Source organism: Setaria italica, chromosome IX (assembly GCF_000263155.2).
Source record: "Setaria italica strain Yugu1 chromosome IX, Setaria_italica_v2.0, whole genome shotgun sequence".
Taxonomy (NCBI): domain Eukaryota; kingdom Viridiplantae; phylum Streptophyta; class Magnoliopsida; order Poales; family Poaceae; genus Setaria; species Setaria italica.
In genome coordinates, this window is record NC_028458.1 from 18769907 (window position 1) to 18791622 (window position 21716).

General features: G+C 45.4%; 2 protein-coding genes across 5 annotated transcripts in view; one reads left to right on the forward strand and one right to left on the reverse strand.

Moving 5' to 3' along the window:
• Positions 1–13063: 13063 nt before the first annotated feature.
• The window catches only part of LOC101758532, a 13212-nt gene continuing 4559 nt past the window's right edge, over positions 13064–21716 (forward strand). Inside the window, exons 1-6 of the mRNA XM_022829702.1 lie at positions 13064–13279; positions 13503–13542; positions 14224–14352; positions 14436–14492; positions 14573–14771; positions 14932–14992. Coding sequence (XP_022685437.1) covers positions 13064–13279; positions 13503–13542; positions 14224–14352; positions 14436–14492; positions 14573–14771; positions 14932–14992 — 702 coding nt within the window. The remainder of the gene's footprint in view (positions 13280–13502; positions 13543–14223; positions 14353–14435; positions 14493–14572; positions 14772–14931; positions 14993–21716) is intronic.
• On the reverse strand, positions 17604–21692 carry LOC101753916 (organic cation/carnitine transporter 7). 4 transcript variants are annotated; one of them, XM_004982967.3, is made up of 7 exons: positions 21610–21692; positions 21410–21520; positions 20569–20837; positions 19603–19840; positions 18423–18954; positions 18125–18327; positions 17604–18014 (listed from the first exon to the last, which is right to left on the reverse strand). In XM_004982967.3, the coding sequence occupies exons 2-7, from the start codon at positions 21410–21412 to the stop codon at positions 17784–17786; spliced, it is 1476 nt and encodes a 491-aa protein (XP_004983024.1). In that variant the 5' UTR covers positions 21413–21520; positions 21610–21692; the 3' UTR covers positions 17604–17783. The 4 variants fall into 4 exon arrangements, with proteins under 4 accessions (XP_004983024.1, XP_022679104.1, XP_012704143.2 ...); XM_022823369.1 differs by lacking the exons at positions 21410–21520; positions 21610–21692 and having other exon boundaries at positions 20565–20712; XM_012848689.2 differs by lacking the exons at positions 21410–21520; positions 21610–21692 and having other exon boundaries at positions 20543–20709.

A 21716-nucleotide genomic window follows, 5' to 3' on the forward strand; every position in this document is an offset into this window, starting at 1 on the left:
GGTCGGTGGCCCAATTTGAAGGCAAGCGGAGCTCAAGGTAGATGACAACGGCTCACGCTTAGGGTGGCAGCGCCTCGAGGTGGGGTCAGCGGTGGCTAGTGTTGGGTAGGTCGCAAGCAGGGGAATAGGGGTGGTGACAGCTCGAGCAGAGAAAATGGATGGAAGAACAGGAGCAAGAGGAAGATGAGGGGCTGGTATTACTGGTTGTTGGCAACTCGCTTGTAAACATCAGCAGCAGAGATGAGAAAAGGATCCATTGAGCTCTATTACCATGATTGGGATTAAGAAATATGCAACTCAATTTATTCCAAGGATGCCAATAGGTTACATATGCAAAGAATCCCCCATGTACTAGGGGATAAATATATTTACACGCGCATGTAGCTACTCCTACCTGCGTATCTCATGATATACGATGAATCGGATCGAACGAGAAGTATGTACATATAGTATGCGACGATACTAGACCATCTGTGGTGGTATATACGTTGAATATGTGATCATACTATTGAACATACTAATTTTTATATACCAGTAATAAGGTACAATCATATATTAAAAATTAGGGGTGCTTTTGAAATTTTTCATGTAGTTCCCTTTGTAGTATCTTAGAATTAGAATTAGTATGTGAACTCAAAGTGATAAATGAGTATGTACACATACGCACTGTGGTATATTGATGATGAGAGTAGCTACACGCGCGTGTAGATAAAACTCATGTAACATCATGTATGTAGTTTGTTCTCTTATATTTGAGATGATATAAATTGAGTTTCAGTTACTCTTTGTAAGATTGGCTGATCTGAGGTGTATTTATCTTTTGTACTTTTATTACAAATGATTTTTTAAATTATTTATAATGTATTTTAGCCTAATAAATATTGCAATTCTTCCAACATATTGATGATTTTTTAGTTCAAGCTGAAATTTAAAGATCCAAGCAAAGTTCAGGAGTGACTTAGAGTTATCCTTTGTTTAGTTAGATTAAAAATGAGCACTTTATTTCTTATACATATTCAATGTTATTCAATACACGAAAGTTTTCTTGCACTTGTATTCGTGCCGTGACACTTCATTATCTATCTGTTAAAGAATTTGTAGTGGTTGGCCTCTAGATCATTTAATTTGGAAAGCTTAGGGGATCCTCATTTACAATTATGGCTTAGAATTTTAGAATTTAGGGAAGAAAAGAAATTGATTCATTCATATTCAACGAAGATGATGTTGGTTGTGTATTAGGTAAGCTTTAAGCTCCTTCTAAGTTTTTATTCCGATCATATATAATCTCTGCTTGCGAGGTTCTAAACTTCTAATAACTCAAGAAGATATTGATGGCAGTGTTTCGGCTGAGATATGAACACGTGTAACGAAGGATTGTATTGCGAACTTGCAATCATGGGATGCTAGTTTAAAACATGAACTTAAAATGTGTATTAAGCTGGTCGCAGCTGGTTAATTTTCGGATTGTCGCGCGCGTTGCACTGCTGCGCCAGTACCTCGTCGTTGCACGGTCCGGGAGCGTTAGCTTGGTCTCCCTCACCCCTAGAAAAGAACATTAGATTAACCAGTGTTAGATCCATGTGTGACGAGGCATGCTTCTTCTCGCCGAAAACGCACGTACCTTGGAATCGCGACACGCGCTGGACGATCCTGCTGATGCATCTGCCGCAGTCCAGACCGGCGATCCTGACCTCCGCCGTCCACTCGGTCGCCTGTGGCCAGCCGGCAGCCCCGGCAGACGCAAATAAATTCCTCGTTTTTTAGAATACTTCTGCTCGAAATCATGGACGCAGCGTGTGCACGGAAACCGACCTGTTCTTGCGCCTGCCTCCCTGCGATTTCCTCCTCCGGCTGCCGCGCCGCCGTTCTCTCCGGGACCGGCCTCACCTGCGCGGCCGCTGCTCTCCCTCGCACGCGCACTTGATCCTCACGTGGTGTTCTCGCCGTCTTAACGCTCCTGGCGTCCCTGATGACCGTGACGGGCTTCCTCGTCCTGACCTGCACGACGGAACGAGTTCGATGAACACACACTGGGACGTCCATCACGACGCGCTCGATCTTCGCGGCGCATGTGCAGGTGCATCTTCAGGACGATGTGCGGCGCGGACGCGGCACCGGCGACGTCCTCGTCGTCGTAGTCCGAGCCGGCGGCTAGGGGAGCGGCCGCCGTGGCGTGGTCCTTCCTCAAGGTGCCGAGGACGGGGGCGGTCGTCCACTTCCAGCAGCTGCGGAAGGGAAGACTACGGAGAAAATCGTATTTGACATCGGTAAAATGACTCGTTGGTTCTGAAATTTTTTTCGACACTTACTTCAACTTTCATCCCTAACATGATACCGCTATCCATTCCATTAGGTACTGCCGTTAGATGCCCCAGGACACCCAGTCAGATATTTTGACGGAGGTCAAAATTACCCTCACGTTTTGATTCATCCCCTCCGTCACTCAGTTCTGGACAGGAGCCACTCTGCTCACCTGTGCCTTTCTCTCCCTCAAACCCTAGACTCGGCGGCGGGCGGCGCCAGGAGATTCTGTGGTGGCAGGCGGCCATCAGTGGCACACATGTAAGGCAACTCGACGGAAGGGGTCCCCGACGACGCGGCGGATGCGGTGGCCGTGAGGCCCATCCGGGGGGGGGGGGGAGGGGTGGCTTTGGATCCGGCCAGCAGCCCCATTGAGCGGGCTACGTAGGCGGTCACGAGCCCCGCCGGGCGGGTGGCGACAGTATGGTGCAGATATTAGTGCATATGCGGGTGGAGAAAGTATGCCATCTACTAGTGTGGAAATTTCAACGGATGGTGCAGATGTTTAGGAAATTGATCTGAAACTACTCAAATTTGGAAACAAAGTTGCTTCCGGATCAAATGGCAACTTGTAAGTTCAATCTGAAGCAAAATTTAAAGTTTTTCTTAGTCATAAAGTGGAAATAGAAGAAAATTCAGAGCTGAATTTGATGCTTGGCTTCCGTAGGTACCGTGGATCATACTGCAGTCAGGATGTTGCCATTAAAGTAATGATGCCTGAGCGAATCAGTGCGGATATGTACCGAGATTTTGCACAGGCAGTGTACATCATGAGGTTAGTTTGAAATTGTTTATTGACATTAGCTTTACTGAAATGGTTCCATCTCCATTTGTTATGAATTTCTCTAGCATTGAAAACTTCAAGTCATAGTGTAGGTTCTATATTTTACAAATTAAACTTATCTGCCTATCAACTTTGATAATTATGTAATTGTTTCTTGGTTTATACAATGCTTGCAGAAAGGTTCGTCACAGGAACGTTGTGCAGTTTATCGGTGCCTGTACAAGACAACCAAACTTATATATTGTAACAGGTATACATTCTGTAGTAGCCATGCCAATAAATTTCTTTGCAATTGTCCTGTGGGAGCTGCTAACCGGCAAGGTGATGGCACTTGTATTCTTTGGCATGATTAGTCCCTCAATTTCTCTTACTTTTAGCTGGTATATAATTATCTGTGAAGGTTGACGTCGATAACTGTTCAATTTCTCAGATCCCTTATGAGTACCTAACACCACTGCAAGCAGCAATAGATGTTGCTACTGCTATTTTGTTGCTACTGCCATACAGCTGCTCAATATCAGATCTACTGTTATTTTGTTGTCTCTTGTTCAAATCTAGTTTCGCCATACATAGGTCAATATCAGATTCAAAAGGGTGGATATTGCTAGCCCTGCAATATTAGGTCCTATGCTGCCACTTGACAGCCCTGCAATGGGCACAAGAAGCAAAATGGTGGATCCTGCTATTCCTGCAATGAGCACAAGGAGCAAAAGAAAGCTCAGCCTGTGATCCTCATGTATCTGTGAATTTGGAACTTGCATGTATCTCCTCTGTGAACTTGCATGTTTGAACTTCTGTGATCCTCAAGTTTGAACCTTTTTATCTATGTATATGTGAACTTGCAAATCTATTGTCCCAATCATGCTGTTACAATCATGTTTGAACCTTGTGTATGTTGGCAATCATGCTATATACAATGTAGGTTTGTTAAAAAAAATGCTTGTGTATATATGAATTGTATGTTGTAGGTTTGTTAAAAAAATGCTTGTGTATCTGTAGAAAAAAATATTGTAGACATGTTATAAAAAATGTTGTACAAATATTGAAAAAAATGATGATAAACGGCAGCCTGAAAAAATGCTGTACAAAAATGATGAAAAAACAAAGGAAGCTGAACGGTAGTCATGCATGAGCCCAGCGTGCATGAAAAAAAAAAGGAAAAAAAATGCCCAGTCGGCATGCGCCCAGCGTGCAAGCGCTCATGAACGCCCCCAGTCATGCGCGCTCCTGAACGGCAGGAGTGATGGGGAAGGGCAAAAGGGTCTTTTCAACGGGCACTTAACGTCGTTAGCTAATATAATGGACTGCGGTGTCATATTAGGGATGAAAGTTGAAGTGAGTGTCAAATAAGGAATGAAAAAAATTTCAAGACCTTTTCAATAGGCACTTAATGCCGTTAGCTAACAGAATGAACTGCGGTGTCATATTAGGAATAAAAGTTGAAGTGAGTGTCAAATAAGGAACGAATAAAATTTCAGGACAAGAAAGAATGAGTCAATTTTTCCGGTATCAAATAGAGAATTTTATCAAGACTATGTCCTTGATCCGCCTCATGCTCCTGCTGCGGTTCACGCTGTCTTCTCCTACTTATTGTGTTTGCTGGCGATCGCTTGCCCGAGTTTAATTTGTTACTATATGACATCGCCGGTCACTGAGCATGGATGTTTTCGTTCCCAACTCCGTCCATATCTACCATATATCTATTCACTGATCAATATACGTTAGGAATACCTTTCTTTCCTTCCAAAAATATATGGGATTTTTTTTGGGTGGGTGGGGGGCAAAACATTCCAAATAAAAATGGGATTTCCTGCGCGTAAATGCGCAGCCGCTAGCGTGATTCGTAGCTCTCCGACACGGTTTCGGTTGCTAGCGTCTTCTATTAGTACAAAGAGTGATCAGCCTCCATACCTACCGTGTACACACTGATCCATACCTACCATATATGTACTCACTGATCAGATCAGTATACGTCTTCATAGTGTCACACCTATACGTCGGAGCATGGACGATCCCAGCGCGGCAGCGCCGTGGACACGGGAGTGGCGCCCCTAGCACCGCCCATCCGCCGGCCGGCGAGGCCAGCGTTGCAGGCGACGTGTGGGCAAGGTCAAGGCCATAAAAAAATTGTTCATGGCTAGCTCTTCGACGCACAAGCCGACGGGAAGAGGAGCAGGTGCAAAGGGAGAGGAGAGTGTAAGTGGTGTGGCCAAGCACTCGTGTGCTCATCAGTAGGTAAGCGAGACGTAACGACGGTGTCGTGGTGGATGGGAGGAGCCGGGCAGGGCTACTCCGCTACTGGGACGACTGCTGCGCTTGCTCCCCAATGCACTGCGTGCGCTGTGGCCGTGCTCCAGCTGCTTTGGTTGTTTTAAGGGTCCGTTTGGCATGCCTTTTAATGACTCCGGCTCTAATTTATCTCTCGAAGCGGTTTTCTCTAGTTCTGGCTACTCTTCTTATAGAAATGTTTAGCAAAATTTTTTAGAATGGATAAATGAGATGAAATATCCATGATACCCTTTACTTTTTCCTTCGTTCCTTTCTTCCTATTTAATTTTCTTTTTTTTCTATTTCTTTTTCTCCTTTTATTTTTCTTTCCCGTTCCTTTTTTTCTTTCTTTCCTGTTTCCTGTTCCTTTCCTGGTCCTCATCCTTTATCCGGTCCTCTCGCGTTCCTTCCTTCTCTTGTTTCTCTCGTCTGCCGCCGCCCGCCGATCGAAGCCGGGCCGCCGGCAGCGGGCGCCCCGCGCGGCCGTCCACCTCGCGTCACGCTACGTCGCTACCGCACCAGTCCGCCACTGCTGGTCCATCGCTGCGCAGCTCTAGCTCCACCCCACCACGCGCCGCGGCGTCAGCGCCGTCCGTCCTGCGCCACCCGCCGCCGGTCTGCTCCGCGCACCCACCTCCGCCTTGCCTGCTCTGTATCCTGCGCTGGCGCTGCTCCACGCCACCCCCACGCTGCTCCATTTGTGCCGGCACATCTCCACCCGTGAGGACAACCTCGGGCTTTGGAGACGCCGTGGCAGAGGAAAAGCTGGGAGAAGCAAAAAATTTTGGCTCTTGTCGCTCACTCTCGAGCCATTTTTGGCTTCTTCATCGGCTTCACGGCATAAGCCGTTTTGCAATCTCCCGTTTGGGAGGGCTTCCCCATAAGCCGCTCTTGAAGCCGCGGGAGAAGCTATCCAAAAAGGGGGGCTAAGTTGTTTCATATATAGCTTGTTTTCGAAGCAATGGGCAATGAGGCAATGCAACCAAAGCAGGGGTACTGTGAAGTTCCATCGATTTGCAAATAACAAGAAACCGATTGCTTTTGCCTATGAAGTAATGTCTTTGCCCATGTAAATTTGTGTGGTTATTAGTTACTCCCTCCGTTCCAAATTGTGTCATTCCAATTTTTTTTAAGAGTCAAATCATTTTATGCTTGACTAAAACCAAATAGATATACTATGAAAATATATCTAATGAAGAATCTAATTGTACTTATTTGGTAGTTTAAGAAAATTGAAATGAATTACAATTTGGTATTAGATACGGTGGTGGGGGTGCAAATTTTCTCGGATGTTAGGCTAATAAATTTGTTTTTAATTCTCCTTTGCTGATTAGAACTTTAGCACAAATCTCAACACCTTAGCAACCCAGAAGCAAAAGCAACTGACACGAAAATCACATAGGAAAAATATATAACTCAAGCTAATTATTAAACCCAACGGACGCATATATAGTTGAGAGTCGAGAGATTAACAGATGAGATAGCCACACTAACTGACGCTCCAGCTAAAGCTACTACAATGCAAACGCCAAACCCTAATATTGTCGTTGTACGTGGCTCTACTTATTCGGAAGACCTCCTATAGCTAATGCCACTCCAGCTTGCTCTAAACAAAATCCAGGCGACGACGACGCTTGCTCACTGCTGCAACACACGTACGTTTCCTCCGTTCCCTAGTCATCATCCTCGCTGTTGTTTCCCAGGTTCAAGTTGAAGAACCACGAGGACGGGTCCGGGACGGGCTGGTCCGCCGCCCACGGCTCCCGGGTCCTGATAGCCGGGAGGCCCATGCCGTGCCACTCGCCGGTCGGGTTCCAGGGCCACCAGTCCTCGAGATTGGCCGGCTGTCCCTGCTCATAATAATAGTCATCCGAAGACGAGGAAGACTCGTCGTCGCTGTCGTCCTCGTCGGATGAAAACTCCAGCGCCGGCTCGTGCCTGTTGACAATGGTGACGGTGACCCTCAGCCTCTTCTCGAGCGCAGTCACGACCTCCTCGGCGTCGGCCCAGCCGGTCACCACCACCCGGCCGGTGTCCGGGTAGACATCCACGTTCTCGACCCCTGCCAACGCATGCGAGGACGAGAGAGATCGCACGGGGGTCAAATCGACGTGCAGGAACTCGACATTATTATTCAATGACTGATAACAGATAATAAGGAGCTCGCGCGTACCAGCCACGTCATTGATGGCCCTGCGGATCCTCGAGGCGCCACCGCTCACGTCCATGGAGAGGATGATGAACGCCATCGCCGATGCCCCCGCGCGCTAGCTGCTCGATCGAAGCTCTGATGGTCGACGGGCGTCTGCTGTGCTTGTCATGGCGCAGGTACGTGTTTGTATTTATACATGAGATGAGAGAGGGTGGCGATCGCCGGGAGGGGGAGTTCATGGAAACCTTTCTACTTTTCTAGGAAAACACAAGAAAGGAACTGACGAGGGTCCCTTCTGTGAAAGGAAATGAACTGTCGGCTGGTAACCTCCGCCGCCATCGATATCCCGATGGACTTCCTTCCCTACATATCATCGCGTGGCGCCTTCAGAACTGTTTTACCTGCCATTTTTTGCAAATGAATCGATATCCCGATGGACCTCCTTCCCTACAGATCATCACGTGGCGCCTTCTGAACTGTTTTACCTGCCATTTTTTGCAAATGAATCGATATCCCGATGGACCTCCTTCCCTACAGATCATCACGTGGCGCCTTCTGAACTGTTTTACCTGCCATTTTTTTGCAAATGCATCGATATCCCGAGGGACCTCCTTCCCTGCAGATCATCGCGTGGCGCCTTCTGAACTGTTTTACCTGCCATTTTTTGTAAATGCTCGTACTAGATTCAATCGTGTTCGAGATCAAAATTGGCATTATAGGAGTTTGCTATCTGAATCTAGGCAAACCGGTCAGACCGGTTTTACAAACATTATCAAATATCTCACTAATAGAATCTTAAGCTCTAGCGACCAGACATTAACGACCGCACACAGACTATGGTTGTCGATCCTGTTTTTTAGTTGTCACGGTAGCAAATGGCAGGAACCTACGGCCAAAAAACTGGCGGTCACTAATTTTGCCTATATGTCGTCGTTGTTTTGGGGTGGTTGCCGACGGCCAAAAAACTGGCGGTCACTAATTTTGCCTATATGTTGTCGTTGTTTTAGGGTGGTTGCCCTGGACTAACAAGAAAATACATCTATTAGCACCGTAGTACGCCGCCGGTTCCTAATATTCTCCCGATCCTTCCCCGTAAGCCTGTCCATCCTAGCAGCTCCTCTACACAATCGTTGCCTGATCCATATCGTCCCACACAACAATAGCGGTTCCATCTCCCTCTTGCTGCTAATCCCTATGCTGCTGTGCTTGTCATCGGAGCTGCCATCCCACCGCAGGCTGACAGAGCATCATTCGCAGATCCGCTCGGTGCATTCACCGCGCCGGAGATACTCTTTTAGCCTCCTCACCACTGCGCCAGAATTCATATACCTACAAAGGTTGCAACCTTGATTTGGCTGTCACTCCCATTGCGGGGAACAAATTGGCAGCTTCGGCCGGCAGCACAACGGCACAAGCACATCGTCAGCCTCGGTGTCGTGCATGCGGCAACACAAGCACATCAGAAGAGGGGGCGGCGATGACCTCTCTTGTGCTGGGCGTGGAGTTGCGATGTTGATCGATGGCACAACACCTTGTTTTCTGGACGGTACCATGGTAATCAGTATTCTTCCAGATAAACTTTCTTGGATTTTGCTGACATAGAAAATTAGTTGAACGGAAGATTTGATATACTTTCCTGTAGATCGAAATGTGGACCCACCAGATCTTGAGGATTAATGAATTAAGTGTGCACCTTTTTCTCTTCTACATCTAGATGGTAATTTTGATTATTTGGAATTAGTGTACCTGAATATACTTAATAAAGATTCATATATTGTATCAGCCTGAAGTTATTTGGTGTACTCATTTACGTGTGTGTGTGGAAGTTTACATAGCAGTTTGTTTTTATTCTTGTCTTCCTTTTGCTCACTTTGTACTATCTTTGTTCAGGTTTAAGAAGATAAATAAAACAGAACAACAAGGCACGGCAAAGTTTCAGCTCACCTTCACTTGTAAATTAACTTCTGCCTTTTCAATGTTATGGATGTCAGTGAGCTTTCAAGAGAGAGAAAAGCAGGCTAGTTATGTTTCTTCAAATACATTTTCCCAGAGCAACTTATCCTTGACGTAGCGCTGCTTTTTCCATGATTGGAGGCCTGTCACTTCTCATTCAGTAATGGATGCAAATTAAGGCTTCAAGAACTGAAAAAGGTGAAGTGCGACACTGTTTCTTTGTAATAAAGCTCATTACTGGTCTTGTAACTTGCTGTTGCAAATGGAAATTTACAATTATTCTTGGAATGATGATCATTCTCAGATTAGAACATGATCATATTTTACTGTTTCAAATAAAAGGACAATTGGAGCATTGTAGGTGGGGTTCGAAAAAAAATACTGTCAGTTCATTTTCTTACGTACACAAACTTTGTGTATTCCAGGGCTCAAGATGAAGAATAGTAGAAGCATCATTGGAAACTGTTTCTGAGGAAAGGGCGTCAATATGAAGGTGCCAAAAAGTTTTTTTGCCATTGGATGCTTCCATATATAATGTAATAAAATTTGTTTGGCTAGTAAAAATAAGCCATTGTAATTGGTGTACTGGCTTCTTAAAGAAGGTCATGAAACATTGAGTTTGAATAAATAAAAAGTAATTGCTGTTATGCGTGGCCACCCCTCCGAAGAAGCAGGCACATCAATGATTTTACATAGTATATGTAATTGTTCATGTTGTAAAACTGGTTGTTAATGCTCGATAGAGCGTAGTGAAATATTATTAACGACAACAAATGTGGTTGTTATTACTAAAATTTTGGTTGTTAGTACCTCATAGCAGGTGTTGTTATAATATTAACGAAACAAATACGATCGTTATTACTAAAAATGTGGTTGTTAATAATCTAGTAATAACGACCACATATTGGCCGGTCGTTGAAAGTTAATAACCGGAAATTGTATGTGGTCGTTAATAGTATTAACGACTGAGCCTTTAACAACCACATCTACACTTTTAACGACCACATATCTCATCGTTAATATCTAGTCTTCTTGTAGTATTAGACTTCACCATTGTGTAGATCTCGTCGAGACGATTGAAATTCATATGTAGAATGTCCAATTTGGAGTCCGGATGAGAGAATTATGGCACCGGCAAGATTCAGCCCTGTGCAGACCGGTCACACCGGTTTGGATGGGCGGTTTGACCAGTTTAATCTGAGTTAGGAGTTGTATTTTGACTCGGGATTTGTGTAACCTTCGACTCCTACTGGGGCAAGACCTCCTCACACTATAAATATAAAGAGTCACGGCCGATTGAGGGCAACCCAATCGAATCAATCTACTATTTAGTTTTATCTCCTAAATCCTAATCCTCTTCCAACCTTCATGCTGTTCGTCTACTAATCTCCACGACAAGAGATGATGTCCTAGGCTTGCTGGTCGACTTAGGGCACGTTGGTGATGTCCATGCCTTGACGGGGTCCCTCCCGGACGAGAGCTTCAACGGCCTTTGCTAGTTTGCTCGTAAACTAGTTGTTTTTCGCCACGTAAGTGCATTGGTTATCCCTTTTCTAGTTTGCTTGTAAACCTAGCCATCCTCCATCACGTAAGCGTGGTAGTTATCCTCTTGAACAATTGACTCGGGCTAAATCCTAGGAAACCGGTCTAACCAGATTGCTGGACCGGTCTGACCGGTTTGGGCAGCATACTGCCGTTTGGTCTATTCGCAACCCACACATTCTAGTGTTTTCGTGTGATGATCCTAAATTTGCATCAACACATTTTGGCGACTTTGCTGGGGAGGAAAGATCTGGTTGCTCAAATCGATCTATGAAACCCTAGCCATATACCTAATTGATCTACTATTTTGATTCGCTGCTATAGTTGCATCTGGTCTTTTTGGACTGATTGCAACTACACTTGTGACTTTGCGTCAGGCTGCTCAAGATGATTGCATTGTATTTTGCTTGCTCGTGCATATTAAAGATTAAAATAGAAGCAAAGTAATTGTCATTAGTTGCTCGGATATCAAGAATATTTGAATTTATTTATCACAAGACCAGAAGCATCAAGACCTGTTATGGTGGGCTATCCATATACTTCGCATCAGTTTAGTTACAATGAGCACAAGGTATAATTTGCAAATACATTACCCATGTCTAATAATTATTTTGCAACTACCACAAATTCTCATGTTGATGTTGCTAGATATGATATTAGTAGGCATATTACATGGGCTAGTAATTATTCAGATGGTGCTACTTATGTAAGCTACTTATGTAAATTATAGTTTTGAATATTATATGCAAAAATCATTGTCAAATAATATGCATACTTTAAACTTTGAATTAAAAAAACCAAAACTACCTACAATTTGAGACGGGGTAATACTCATATTTTGAGGAAATCGTCAATGCGAAGCTTACGCTAGAACGCTAATTCTTGAGTAACGATGTTGTCGCTACGTGGGCAGGAAGGTATTGTTGGTGACGAATGCATCTTGTCGTTGTAACGACCATTTGTCACCAGCAAGCAGCGCGCTGCGATGGCTTCCAGCCATCGAATTTTGACAACTCCCCACCTTCCCCGAACTTTTCATTTTTGAAAAAATTTAAATCCCACAACTTTCCATTTTTGGAATATTATAACTTATACACATAACTTTGACGTATAATTTTGTACTAACAATTTTTTACGAGAGAATTTTCTAGCACAACTTTGATAGCATACATAACTCATGCATACAACTTTTAAAATAATAACATCGACTTTCATTTTTGGTAATTTATAACTTATACACACGATTTGTATGTATAACTTTTCCCTAATAACAACTTATGTGATAAAATTTGTAACACAGCTTATACACATAACACATAACGTAACTTTTACGAAAATGTTATTAAGCAACTTATGCATATAATTTATACGCAAAATGATCTATACCTTCCAATCGTCGTGGTCATTTTGCAAGAAAGCTCCTCAACTTTTTAGTAATCAACCTGCAGTCCAAATTTTGAGGAGAGTTTCTTCCAACCGTCATGGTCATTTTGCAAAAATACTCCTCAACTTTTTAGCAATCAACCTGCAGTCCAAATTTTGAAGAGAGGGGAGCTCGGGTGGAAAAAAGAGGGAAGGGAGGAGGTTAAGGAGAAAAAAGCTTCTAAAACAGAAAGGGAAGGGAGATTGGGCGCGGGCCGCCGCACACCTCCCTGCGCGCCCTGGCCCTCCCCGCGCCCAGCTCCCCGGCCGGACCTCCGTCGCCGCGGGCGGCCTCGCCGGGGGAGGCGCCGCCATCACAGCTTGCCCCCACCAGCGCTGGACCTCGCGGCCGGCCTGCTAGACCCCAAGGAGCGGTCGGAGGAGGACGAAGAGGAGCAGCTCGCGTGGCCCGCGGCTCTCCCTGCGCCCCGCTCCCTCACCGGACCTCCGTCGCCGCAGGCGCCCTCGCCGGGGGCAGGCGCCGCCGTCACAGCTCGCCGCTCGCGCTGGACCTCACGGCCGGCCTGCTGGACCCTGAGGAGCGGTCAGAGGAGGACGAAGAGGAGCAGCTCACGTGGCCCACGTGGCTCTCTCGCCGCCGCCGCTGGCTGCTCCATATCGCGCGCCGGGGGCCACCCGCTATGCGCCACGTCGCTGTCTCCCCTATTTTCGATCCGCGGCTCCACCGTGACCTGGGAGTCCCGCTCTCCACAGGTGCAGGCGCAGCCACGGCGATGAGCTCAATCCGATCGGCCCTCGCAAGGGCGCTTGTCGCCCCGAAGCTGCGTGGCCCCCACCAGTTCGCCGCCACCACTGCCGCCGGTGATACGCAGCCCGAAAGGGTGGCCGCGGAGATGGTCTGTTACGCCCTTGGTGGCACCGTTCACCGAAGCTCGCCAGTTTCCCGCTCGCTCCGCTCCCCTTCGTGCTCCCCTTCGTGCTGATTCGCATTAGGATTTTGAGGATTCGCTTGTTTGCGCGAACTGTTGCTGCTGGTGTGCCAGAGGAGGCGATGCGGATATTGGAGCAGGGGGCCTCTAACCTGCAGGGCGGCGGTGAGGGAAGTGCTAAGGCCGTGAGGCTGCTCATGCTCCGCCATGTCCACGCTACTCTACCGGAGGTATGAGTGTATGACGCGCTGCGCTACTCATTTCTGCAACCCGAAGCTTTAATTTTAAACTTACAAGTTCCCCTTGACCCTGCAATGTGGTGGATTCGGCAGTTAGTAGAGCTTTAATCTGAACAAATTTCTTACAAGTTCCCCTGACCTGCAATGTGGTGGGCTCGCCCGTTGGTTTGGGTTAATTGGGCTTCTTGTCTGCACTGCTAATTACAGGCTTATCTCTGTTTCTTGTCTAGAGTTTTGCATACCTGTGTCATTTAGGTAGGGTTTCAGGTACAGCACACGTTGTGAAATGAACAGGAGGATTTAGAGTGGACTTGTGTTCTGGTTTGCAAAGTAGCTGCCTATTGGCAGATGATACATGAGTGAAGAAATTCATATGCTTTATAGATGTTTGGCTTTAACAAGAGGACTACATAACATGAACAATAACTATGGTGATAACTACTGTTCAATTTTCATGTGGCATAATGAGGTTGAGTTACTGACTACTATATAGCAATCCGAACTTGATCCTTGATTTACCTTTCCAATTAGATCTCCCCATTGCATGTGGTATAATTAAGTTGAGTTGCTGATGATATAACAGCTCTAATTGTATCCTTGATTTACCCTAACCCTCTTCCCCCATTGAGGAGATTGAGTCATTTGAGGAAAATTACATGTGTCTGTGTACAGTGTCCCCTAATGATTCAGTTGATCTGTCGATCAAAGATGACAGCCAGTGGTCTGATCAGGATCATCTTAAATTTCGGGTTAATGCTATCAAAGGACTTATTGCACTTCTGAATGGAGAAACAGAATCAGGTGTTTTGATGTCCCAGTTATTGTTAGCTTAATAGGGAATAAAGACTGATAATAGAATTTCATCTAAATTTGCTCTTTATCAGCAGCCCAGCTGTTCACTGATGGGTGCAAAGATTTCGCTGGAGGCAAACACCAAACAGGTATAACCATCTTTGAAACTGATCATTCACATTTTTTTCTTCAATAAGTGGATACATGCCTATTGATGTTCTTTCCTCAGAAAGTGCTGCCTTTTCATACAGTGAATATTTGCATTGTGTTGGGGATTTTCCAATGGCAACACAAGTGTATCAGAGTGTTCTTGAGGAAGCGCGCATGGAAGATATGTCTGGAAACCTTTTAGCAGCTGGAAACATGGTTCCTGAGGAGGTTTCTATTGGGACCACATGCTCATATAGCCAACTTTTATCTCACTCTGGGTAAAAATTAGAGTAATCTTTACGGTTGTGCTTTGGTTAAATTTTTAGATTCACCCCGAAATTTGATACAAACTTTCAGATCATCTAATGTTGTTCTTTTGAATAACTATTTCTTAATATCTACCCTTTTATGGAGGCTTGCATTTTCCTCTTAATCCAGGAAGTTTGGTGAGGCAGAGGATTATCTCACAAGGGCACTACAAAAGGCTCAAGAACAATTGGTATGTCATATTAAGTTTGTCAAGTGAATACTAGAAAATAGTGGCATCCAAGTCAATAATCTACAACTTTTAATCCATGCAGGTTCAAACCACCCAAAGGTCGGCATTGTGTTGACCTGTGTAGCTAGAATGTACAAACTGTTAGCAATGTAAATGTGTAGACATCTAATAAGTGGAATAAAAATTTAGTGATGGAAATAAAAAATATCATTAGTTTAAAAAACACAATTGATCTTTTACCGTAGCAACGCACGGGCATTATGCTAGTATTTACTTATTAGAAATTGCATTGAAAAAATAATTGGAAAGGAAACAAAGAATCTATATCTATACTTAATATAAAAGAGTGGTTGTTTCTTCCGACCGTCGTGGTCATTTTGTAAAAAAGTCCCTCAACTTTTTGATAATCAACCCGTAGTCCAAATGCTGAACGGAGGGGCTCGGGTGGAAAAAGGAGGGAAGGAGGGGGTTAGAGGGGAAAAAGCTTCTCCTTTCAGAGGCAAAGGAGGGGGTTGGGCGCGGGCGGCAGCTAGAGCGGGGCGCCCCGCCGCTGCCCCGCGCTGCCCCTGCGCGCGGCCTCGGCGAGGTCGGCTAGCACGCCGCCTCAACAGCGCCGCCGCTTCTCCTCCTCGCCAGCAGCAGCATCCTCCGGCTCATGCTCCTTCTCCTCCTCCGCGGTGGGGTACTCCACGCCATCCTCTACCTTCGGGGCCTCCTCCGAAGCAGGGGAAGCCGTAGCCGCCGCCGGCGGTGGCGGCGGGAGGGGGAGGGGGTCGACGGCAACCTCCTTGCTCTTGCCCTTCCCCTTCCCCTTGATGGCCTTCTCCTTGGCGGCGCGCTTCTTACGGCCACGGCGAGCCCCGCCTCCCCCATGCCGCCGCCAGCATGCTCTATCTCTTCTTTCGCTAGGTGCTCCTTGAAGGCCTCGATGGCGCGGTGGATGGCCTCACGGTCGCCTTCCAGGGACCCATCCCAACAGGACCAATAGGCCGTGTAGCACCCGAAGCATCCGGGCTTGGCCGAAACAGGATAATATGAAGGGTTTGGTCTCGATCTATCTCTGGTTTGCACGATGATTGGTCTGTTCAGGATAATTTGTTTGTACGCCTAATTTTTGTGATGGAAACTGTACCTGATACTTGTTATTGGAATATGGAGGCAAGTGGAGTGCTCAGAATTCTGCGGTTTTTGCATTGGGCATGTTCCTCTCATGGTAGTCAGTCTCATCAGAAGGTTTAGTTATGATAAGATATGGTTGCTTAGGTGTGTTTGGAATTTACAAGTATATGGTGTCAATTTGCTGTTAATTTCAGCAAGCAGTATTGGTCGGATTATTTGATGCTGGTTGTGAGGTGTATACAGATCCATGCATTGTATGAATCATGGATTCATGGTTGACATGGCGATGCTTTATTTGGCTGTTAGAGCAGGATTTTGATTCAGTACTATTGACATACTCATGAAGGTGGCTTGTTGTTCTATCATTATCAAATAGTCAGCTCAATTGAAAGGATCATTTCAAGGAAATTCAGAATGTGGGTTTTATAATTGCTATATTTGTGGAGTGTAGTTTAGTGCTAGCTACATGTGAAGCCGTCTGCTTGAAGATTCTTCTAAGTACTATTCTTGCTTTGAGGGCCATGGATGTATGCTCTGAGTTGTGGTTTTCTTACTAATGTGCTACTGATGCGTGTTTATCTGGTGGTACATTAAGGTCTTCTGTCAGATTATGGTGTAGTGCTTTGGTCTGAATCTCCTCCCGCCGCCGTCGCTGGCAGCGACGGCGACGGATGCACCTTACCCTTCCCTATCGCTTTCTGCCTCCTCACTCCTAGTAGGCGAGGCGGCCGCGGCGCGTTAGCCGTTAGCCCGTTAGAGTTGCATGCATGGCGGATGAGCAAGCTTGCGCGCAATCGATCAGTTTCAGTCTTTCAGATGTCGTCGTGTCGTATGTTTCTTCAGAGCTTGATCTAGCCAACGAGATGACCGATCGGACTTATTACATTTTGCTATTTCATAGGCCCGAATAAGCCCATGAGCGTCTCGTGAGGCAACCCATGCCCCTTTTGGTTTTCCAGAACGCGCACAGCAACACGACGGAGCCGGACCGAGAGATTTACCATCCGTTTCTTCTTAAATGTAAAGCTTGTATTAGTACCAAACGGCCATCTCATCCATGCTGAGGCCAGCGTAAGAGGACGCTCCCCGGACAAGGAACTTGCCAGGCGTCAGTGGCGTGCGCCCGTTGCTCTAGCCTCGGAGGGTAAAGAGTTTGTAAGTGGCAGGTTTTTCCGTGGGCTTGAGCTCAGGGTGCGAGGGAGGCTGCCCGCGGCAATGCTCTCTTCTTGCACAGGTGGTAAATGATGGGGGAAAGCCGGAAATGACACACTCGAGGGGGGATACGTTGAGAAGAAGTGTTGGGGCCAAGCTCCCCTACACCCGGGGCGATACACCATGTATAGATGCAATAACATCGGGGTTCGCACGAGCATTTATGCTAGTAAGAGAAAAAACGGACGGCAGCAGCAGCACGTGACCGGTGGGGCCCCGCTCCTCCCATCGCGCGCTGGCGCAAGAGCGCCAACTCAACATTGCGTGAGAACCATCGCCGTTGTAACAAGTCAACGAGATAAAAGCATCTCGTCGGCAGATTTATTTATTTCCAAAGGCAGAACATCAGTCGTGTCGTGCCGTGTACATCGTATAAAAATCGCTCGATCAATCAGGTAAGGAATCCCATGTTCTCGCCGCAAAAAATAAAATGTTTCTCACAGTACAACAAATCGTGTGATCAGTTCATATCGACCTCGGTGTCGTTGAGTCTACACCCCTTCGTCTCGAAGGGGAAGAATGCGACGGCCAGGCCGGAGGAGAAGACTACAATCTCGAAGAGGATGATCGCTGTCGTCTGGTGGCAGCTGTGCACCAGGGCGACCGCGACCAGTGGGCAGAGGATGCCCCCGATCCTGCCCACCGAGCTCGCGATACCGATGCCCGTTGTCCTCACCGAGGTCGGGTAAATCTGAACAATGAACCAAGGCAAGCCACCAAATGTTAGCACAGGCACAGATTACTCGGTATCGCCAAGGGACGAGGAGAATGACGTGATGTTTGCAGAAGAACCTCACTGACCTCTGGAGCGTATATGTATACAATGGTGAAGCTGGCAGCGATACAGAGCCGGGCACCAAACAGGGAGATTCTTGTTATTATATCTGTCCGGGAGAACACTAGTGGGAACAAGAAAACACAGCTAGTGAAGAGCATGGACGCCATGGAAAGCCTCCGGCCAAATCGATCCACAACCATGGCCGACAGAATTGATCCCGGGATCTCTGTTTCAATAAAACACGGTAGCATTGGTCATCTATATGATCACATACTTCTGAAGATAGTTATTCTAATCATATTGTGCACAGTAGTAACCAACCTGCAAAACTAGATATGAAAACATTCTTATATAAGCTTGCGTTATTTGAATGTACTGATTCAACCTCCTCTTTCGCACATATCCTATTTCCATTACTTAGCTCTGATGTCAGAAGAACAATCCCATAATAGGCAAATGCATTTCCAAAGAAGGCCATCCACAGAAGTAGGGTTGCTCTGATCAGTTTTGGCGAAAGTAGCTTGCCAACGGACTTAAAACCTCCAAAATCAGAACCTTCATCTTTATCTATGTTGTAACTTTCTTCAGCACCATCCAGAAGTGTTGTGGACTCCGAAGATACTGAAACTTCATCTAGCTCGATATTTTTGTCAGAAACAAGCTTGCCTGAAGGTAAAGGCACATTGTTTAGTCTTGCCATTTTCTCCAATACATCCACAGCCTCGGTTGTTCTGCCTTTCATGCATAGGAACCTTGGTGACTCTGGCGTAATGGCATAAAATAGGAGCAGGAGGAAAGATGGAACAGATGATAGTGCTAACAACCACCTCCAGCCAAACTTGGGCATAACCATCTGCCATTAGCATGGTGAAAATGAAAAATTAGCCATGGTAAAACACAGTGGAATCTTCTAGTCTAATGCATGTCCATTTTTACTGCAAGAGTGTATTTCACTCTGATTATGAGCAACAACCTTGCCAGATCAGGATAGTATATTATAGATGTTCATACCAGAGTCACCAAAAAAATTTTATACGTGTCGCAGACAAATAATTACGAATATAAACAATGCTTCAAAGATTTAGTAAGCAAAAAGGCAAAGTAAATTGTCATAAAACTTATGATTCTATACCCTAACAACTGAAGTTCCTTTCAAAAGTGATGTTCCAGACTGCTATTCTTCCTGAAATTTATTCTTACATCAAGTACATTTTCTTTCAACCCTGTAAGACCGTAGCATACCAGTTAATACTACAGGTTAAGTGATTGTACAATAATCAGCACCACTACAGGTTAATTGTTTTGTATGATAATCAGCAACACTATTAGCAGATCAACTGTTCAAAATGGTTCATAAATTTCTGAACAAACCGGTGTATACAATGAGAATCGGTAGCATCATGTTATGATTTATCATGTGTAGTGTTTACTTCTGATTTTGCTGCTGACTCTGCTATAAAATTTGAAAAGCCTTCTCAGTTTCAAAATATCAGGATTATACCCATGCAAGAGATGCCTCGAAGATGGTCCCAACAGTCCAAAATGCAGAAAATACCACCATCCAGGTTCCTCTACTTGGTGCAGGAACAAACTCCAAGAACCAAGATCCGAGAACAGGTCCTCCTCCCAAACCAATACCAACTAAGAATCTAAGAGATATTAATGACAGATAGTTAGGAGCGAAAGAACTCAAAAATCCAGCTCCACTTGTCACAATGGCAGTAAAGAGAAAGCCCCTCCTGTAAAATCCAAATAAAAAGAAGTGTAAGGGCTTGTATGATGTACACAAGAAATTTAAAAAGCACAGACCATTTCCAAAACTTAATTTATTCTAGGATCTAGAATGAAAAAATATACCTTGGGGGATCATTAGTTCACGACAAATAAATAGAGAGCTCCGTTTTGGGAAGGAAAATAGAATTGAACCTGGGCTGCAAATTAATTTCATGGGCATTCATTTTTGGCAATGATTCCAAGGGTAGTTTTGGAAATTAACAGAGAAAACTAGCGTTGCTATATGGTGGGACCCTAATTCTGGGTTTCAAACATGACATAGTGTTAATCAGCTATAGCTAGGAAGTAGGAAGTCACAACTGCCCAATAGAAACAAGATCAGGAACAAGTTTGTCAACTCCATGATACATCAGCAAGGAAGGAAATGGACTTGCATAATTTCATGCAAAAAGGTACTCCCTCTGTCCCAGAATATAACTAGTGTTTTGTCCTAAGTGAAACATTTTTAACTTTAACTATAAATAGAAAAATAAAATCAAAGATTGACAAAGTTAAAATGACGTTAGCAGATTCATCATGAAAACAACTATCATAACATGTAAACTTTTCTATATGAACTAAATTATTTTTAGAGATATTTTTTATCAAGGGTAAATTTGACTTAGGACAAACCTAAAAGTAGCTATATTCTGGGATGGAGGGAGTACATGACATCATTAAAGATTAGACCTGCCTCCTTCCATAGTTGTCTGAAACCACACCCCATGAGTAAGCTCCTATCAGCATTCCAACAAAAACAACACTTGTAATCATGCTTTCCTGATGAGAAGTAAGCTTCCATTCTAGCTGTACTGATGGACCAACAAATGATAACAGCATCATCTCCATAGCTTCTGCAATCAAGCCGATCCCAGCATAGGAAAGAATTAATATCTGGAACTTCCCAAAACCTGATGACAAGAGTGCGTCATCCACGGTATATGAAGCTGATTGCTCCTCCATCTGCGAAGTAACAATCACAGCTGTCAACCGTAGATCTTAGTAAATGTAGTAATATAATCAGATAAGAAAAGGCTGAAACAAGAGGTTAGTTCTTCTATTCCTTTTTCTTTTATTGGTTTCCTTATATGCAGGCTCACAAGTCGCAATAGCATCTCCCTGTTGCTTTCATTTATGCAGTTGTGAATCTAACAAGAACCAGAGCCAAAAGGTTCCCTATGTCACAAAAGACAACCAAAACAGAACAATATAGATTTACCAATCCGCAGTAGTAAACATACGCATCATATAACAAGAGCAATCAAGACCCCGAGAACGTTCTAACGCACTTGAGTCACCGATCCAAGTGTACAAGGCAACTTCAGCATCTAATTAAAAGCCAACTTGAGCAAATCCCAACAAGAAAGCACTAGTGCTCCCAGCCACGAAGAGCATCCCATCACGTCACAGTCTCACTTTTGTGTTTCCCTCGCTTTGCGTATTCATAAAGCCAAAAAGCACCAGCCGGAGAGCGAAACCGCCGACAAGAACCGAGACCGCTGAATCTAAAGAGGGGAGGCTAGCGAGATCCTCACCATTTCGAGAGCCTCCCTGCCGAATCAGAAGCTTATCTCGCAGCGATCCTCAGCGAGCTGGGAGCATCAGATTCGACCCCTCCGCTCGCGCCAGCCCTGAATAAATACCACCTGAGAAATCCAGACAAGAAGCACCCACACAGAATCAGCCCAAGAACACGTGGGAGCAGCAGGACTATCAAGTGCCACGAGAAGGGAACCTGGCAGGACGGATGAGGGGTAGCCAGGTAGGGGACCGAATGCGCTCCTGGATCTTCGACTGCCTGATCCGGCACTTGGCGAAGAAGTGCTGTTCAAGCCCTCACGA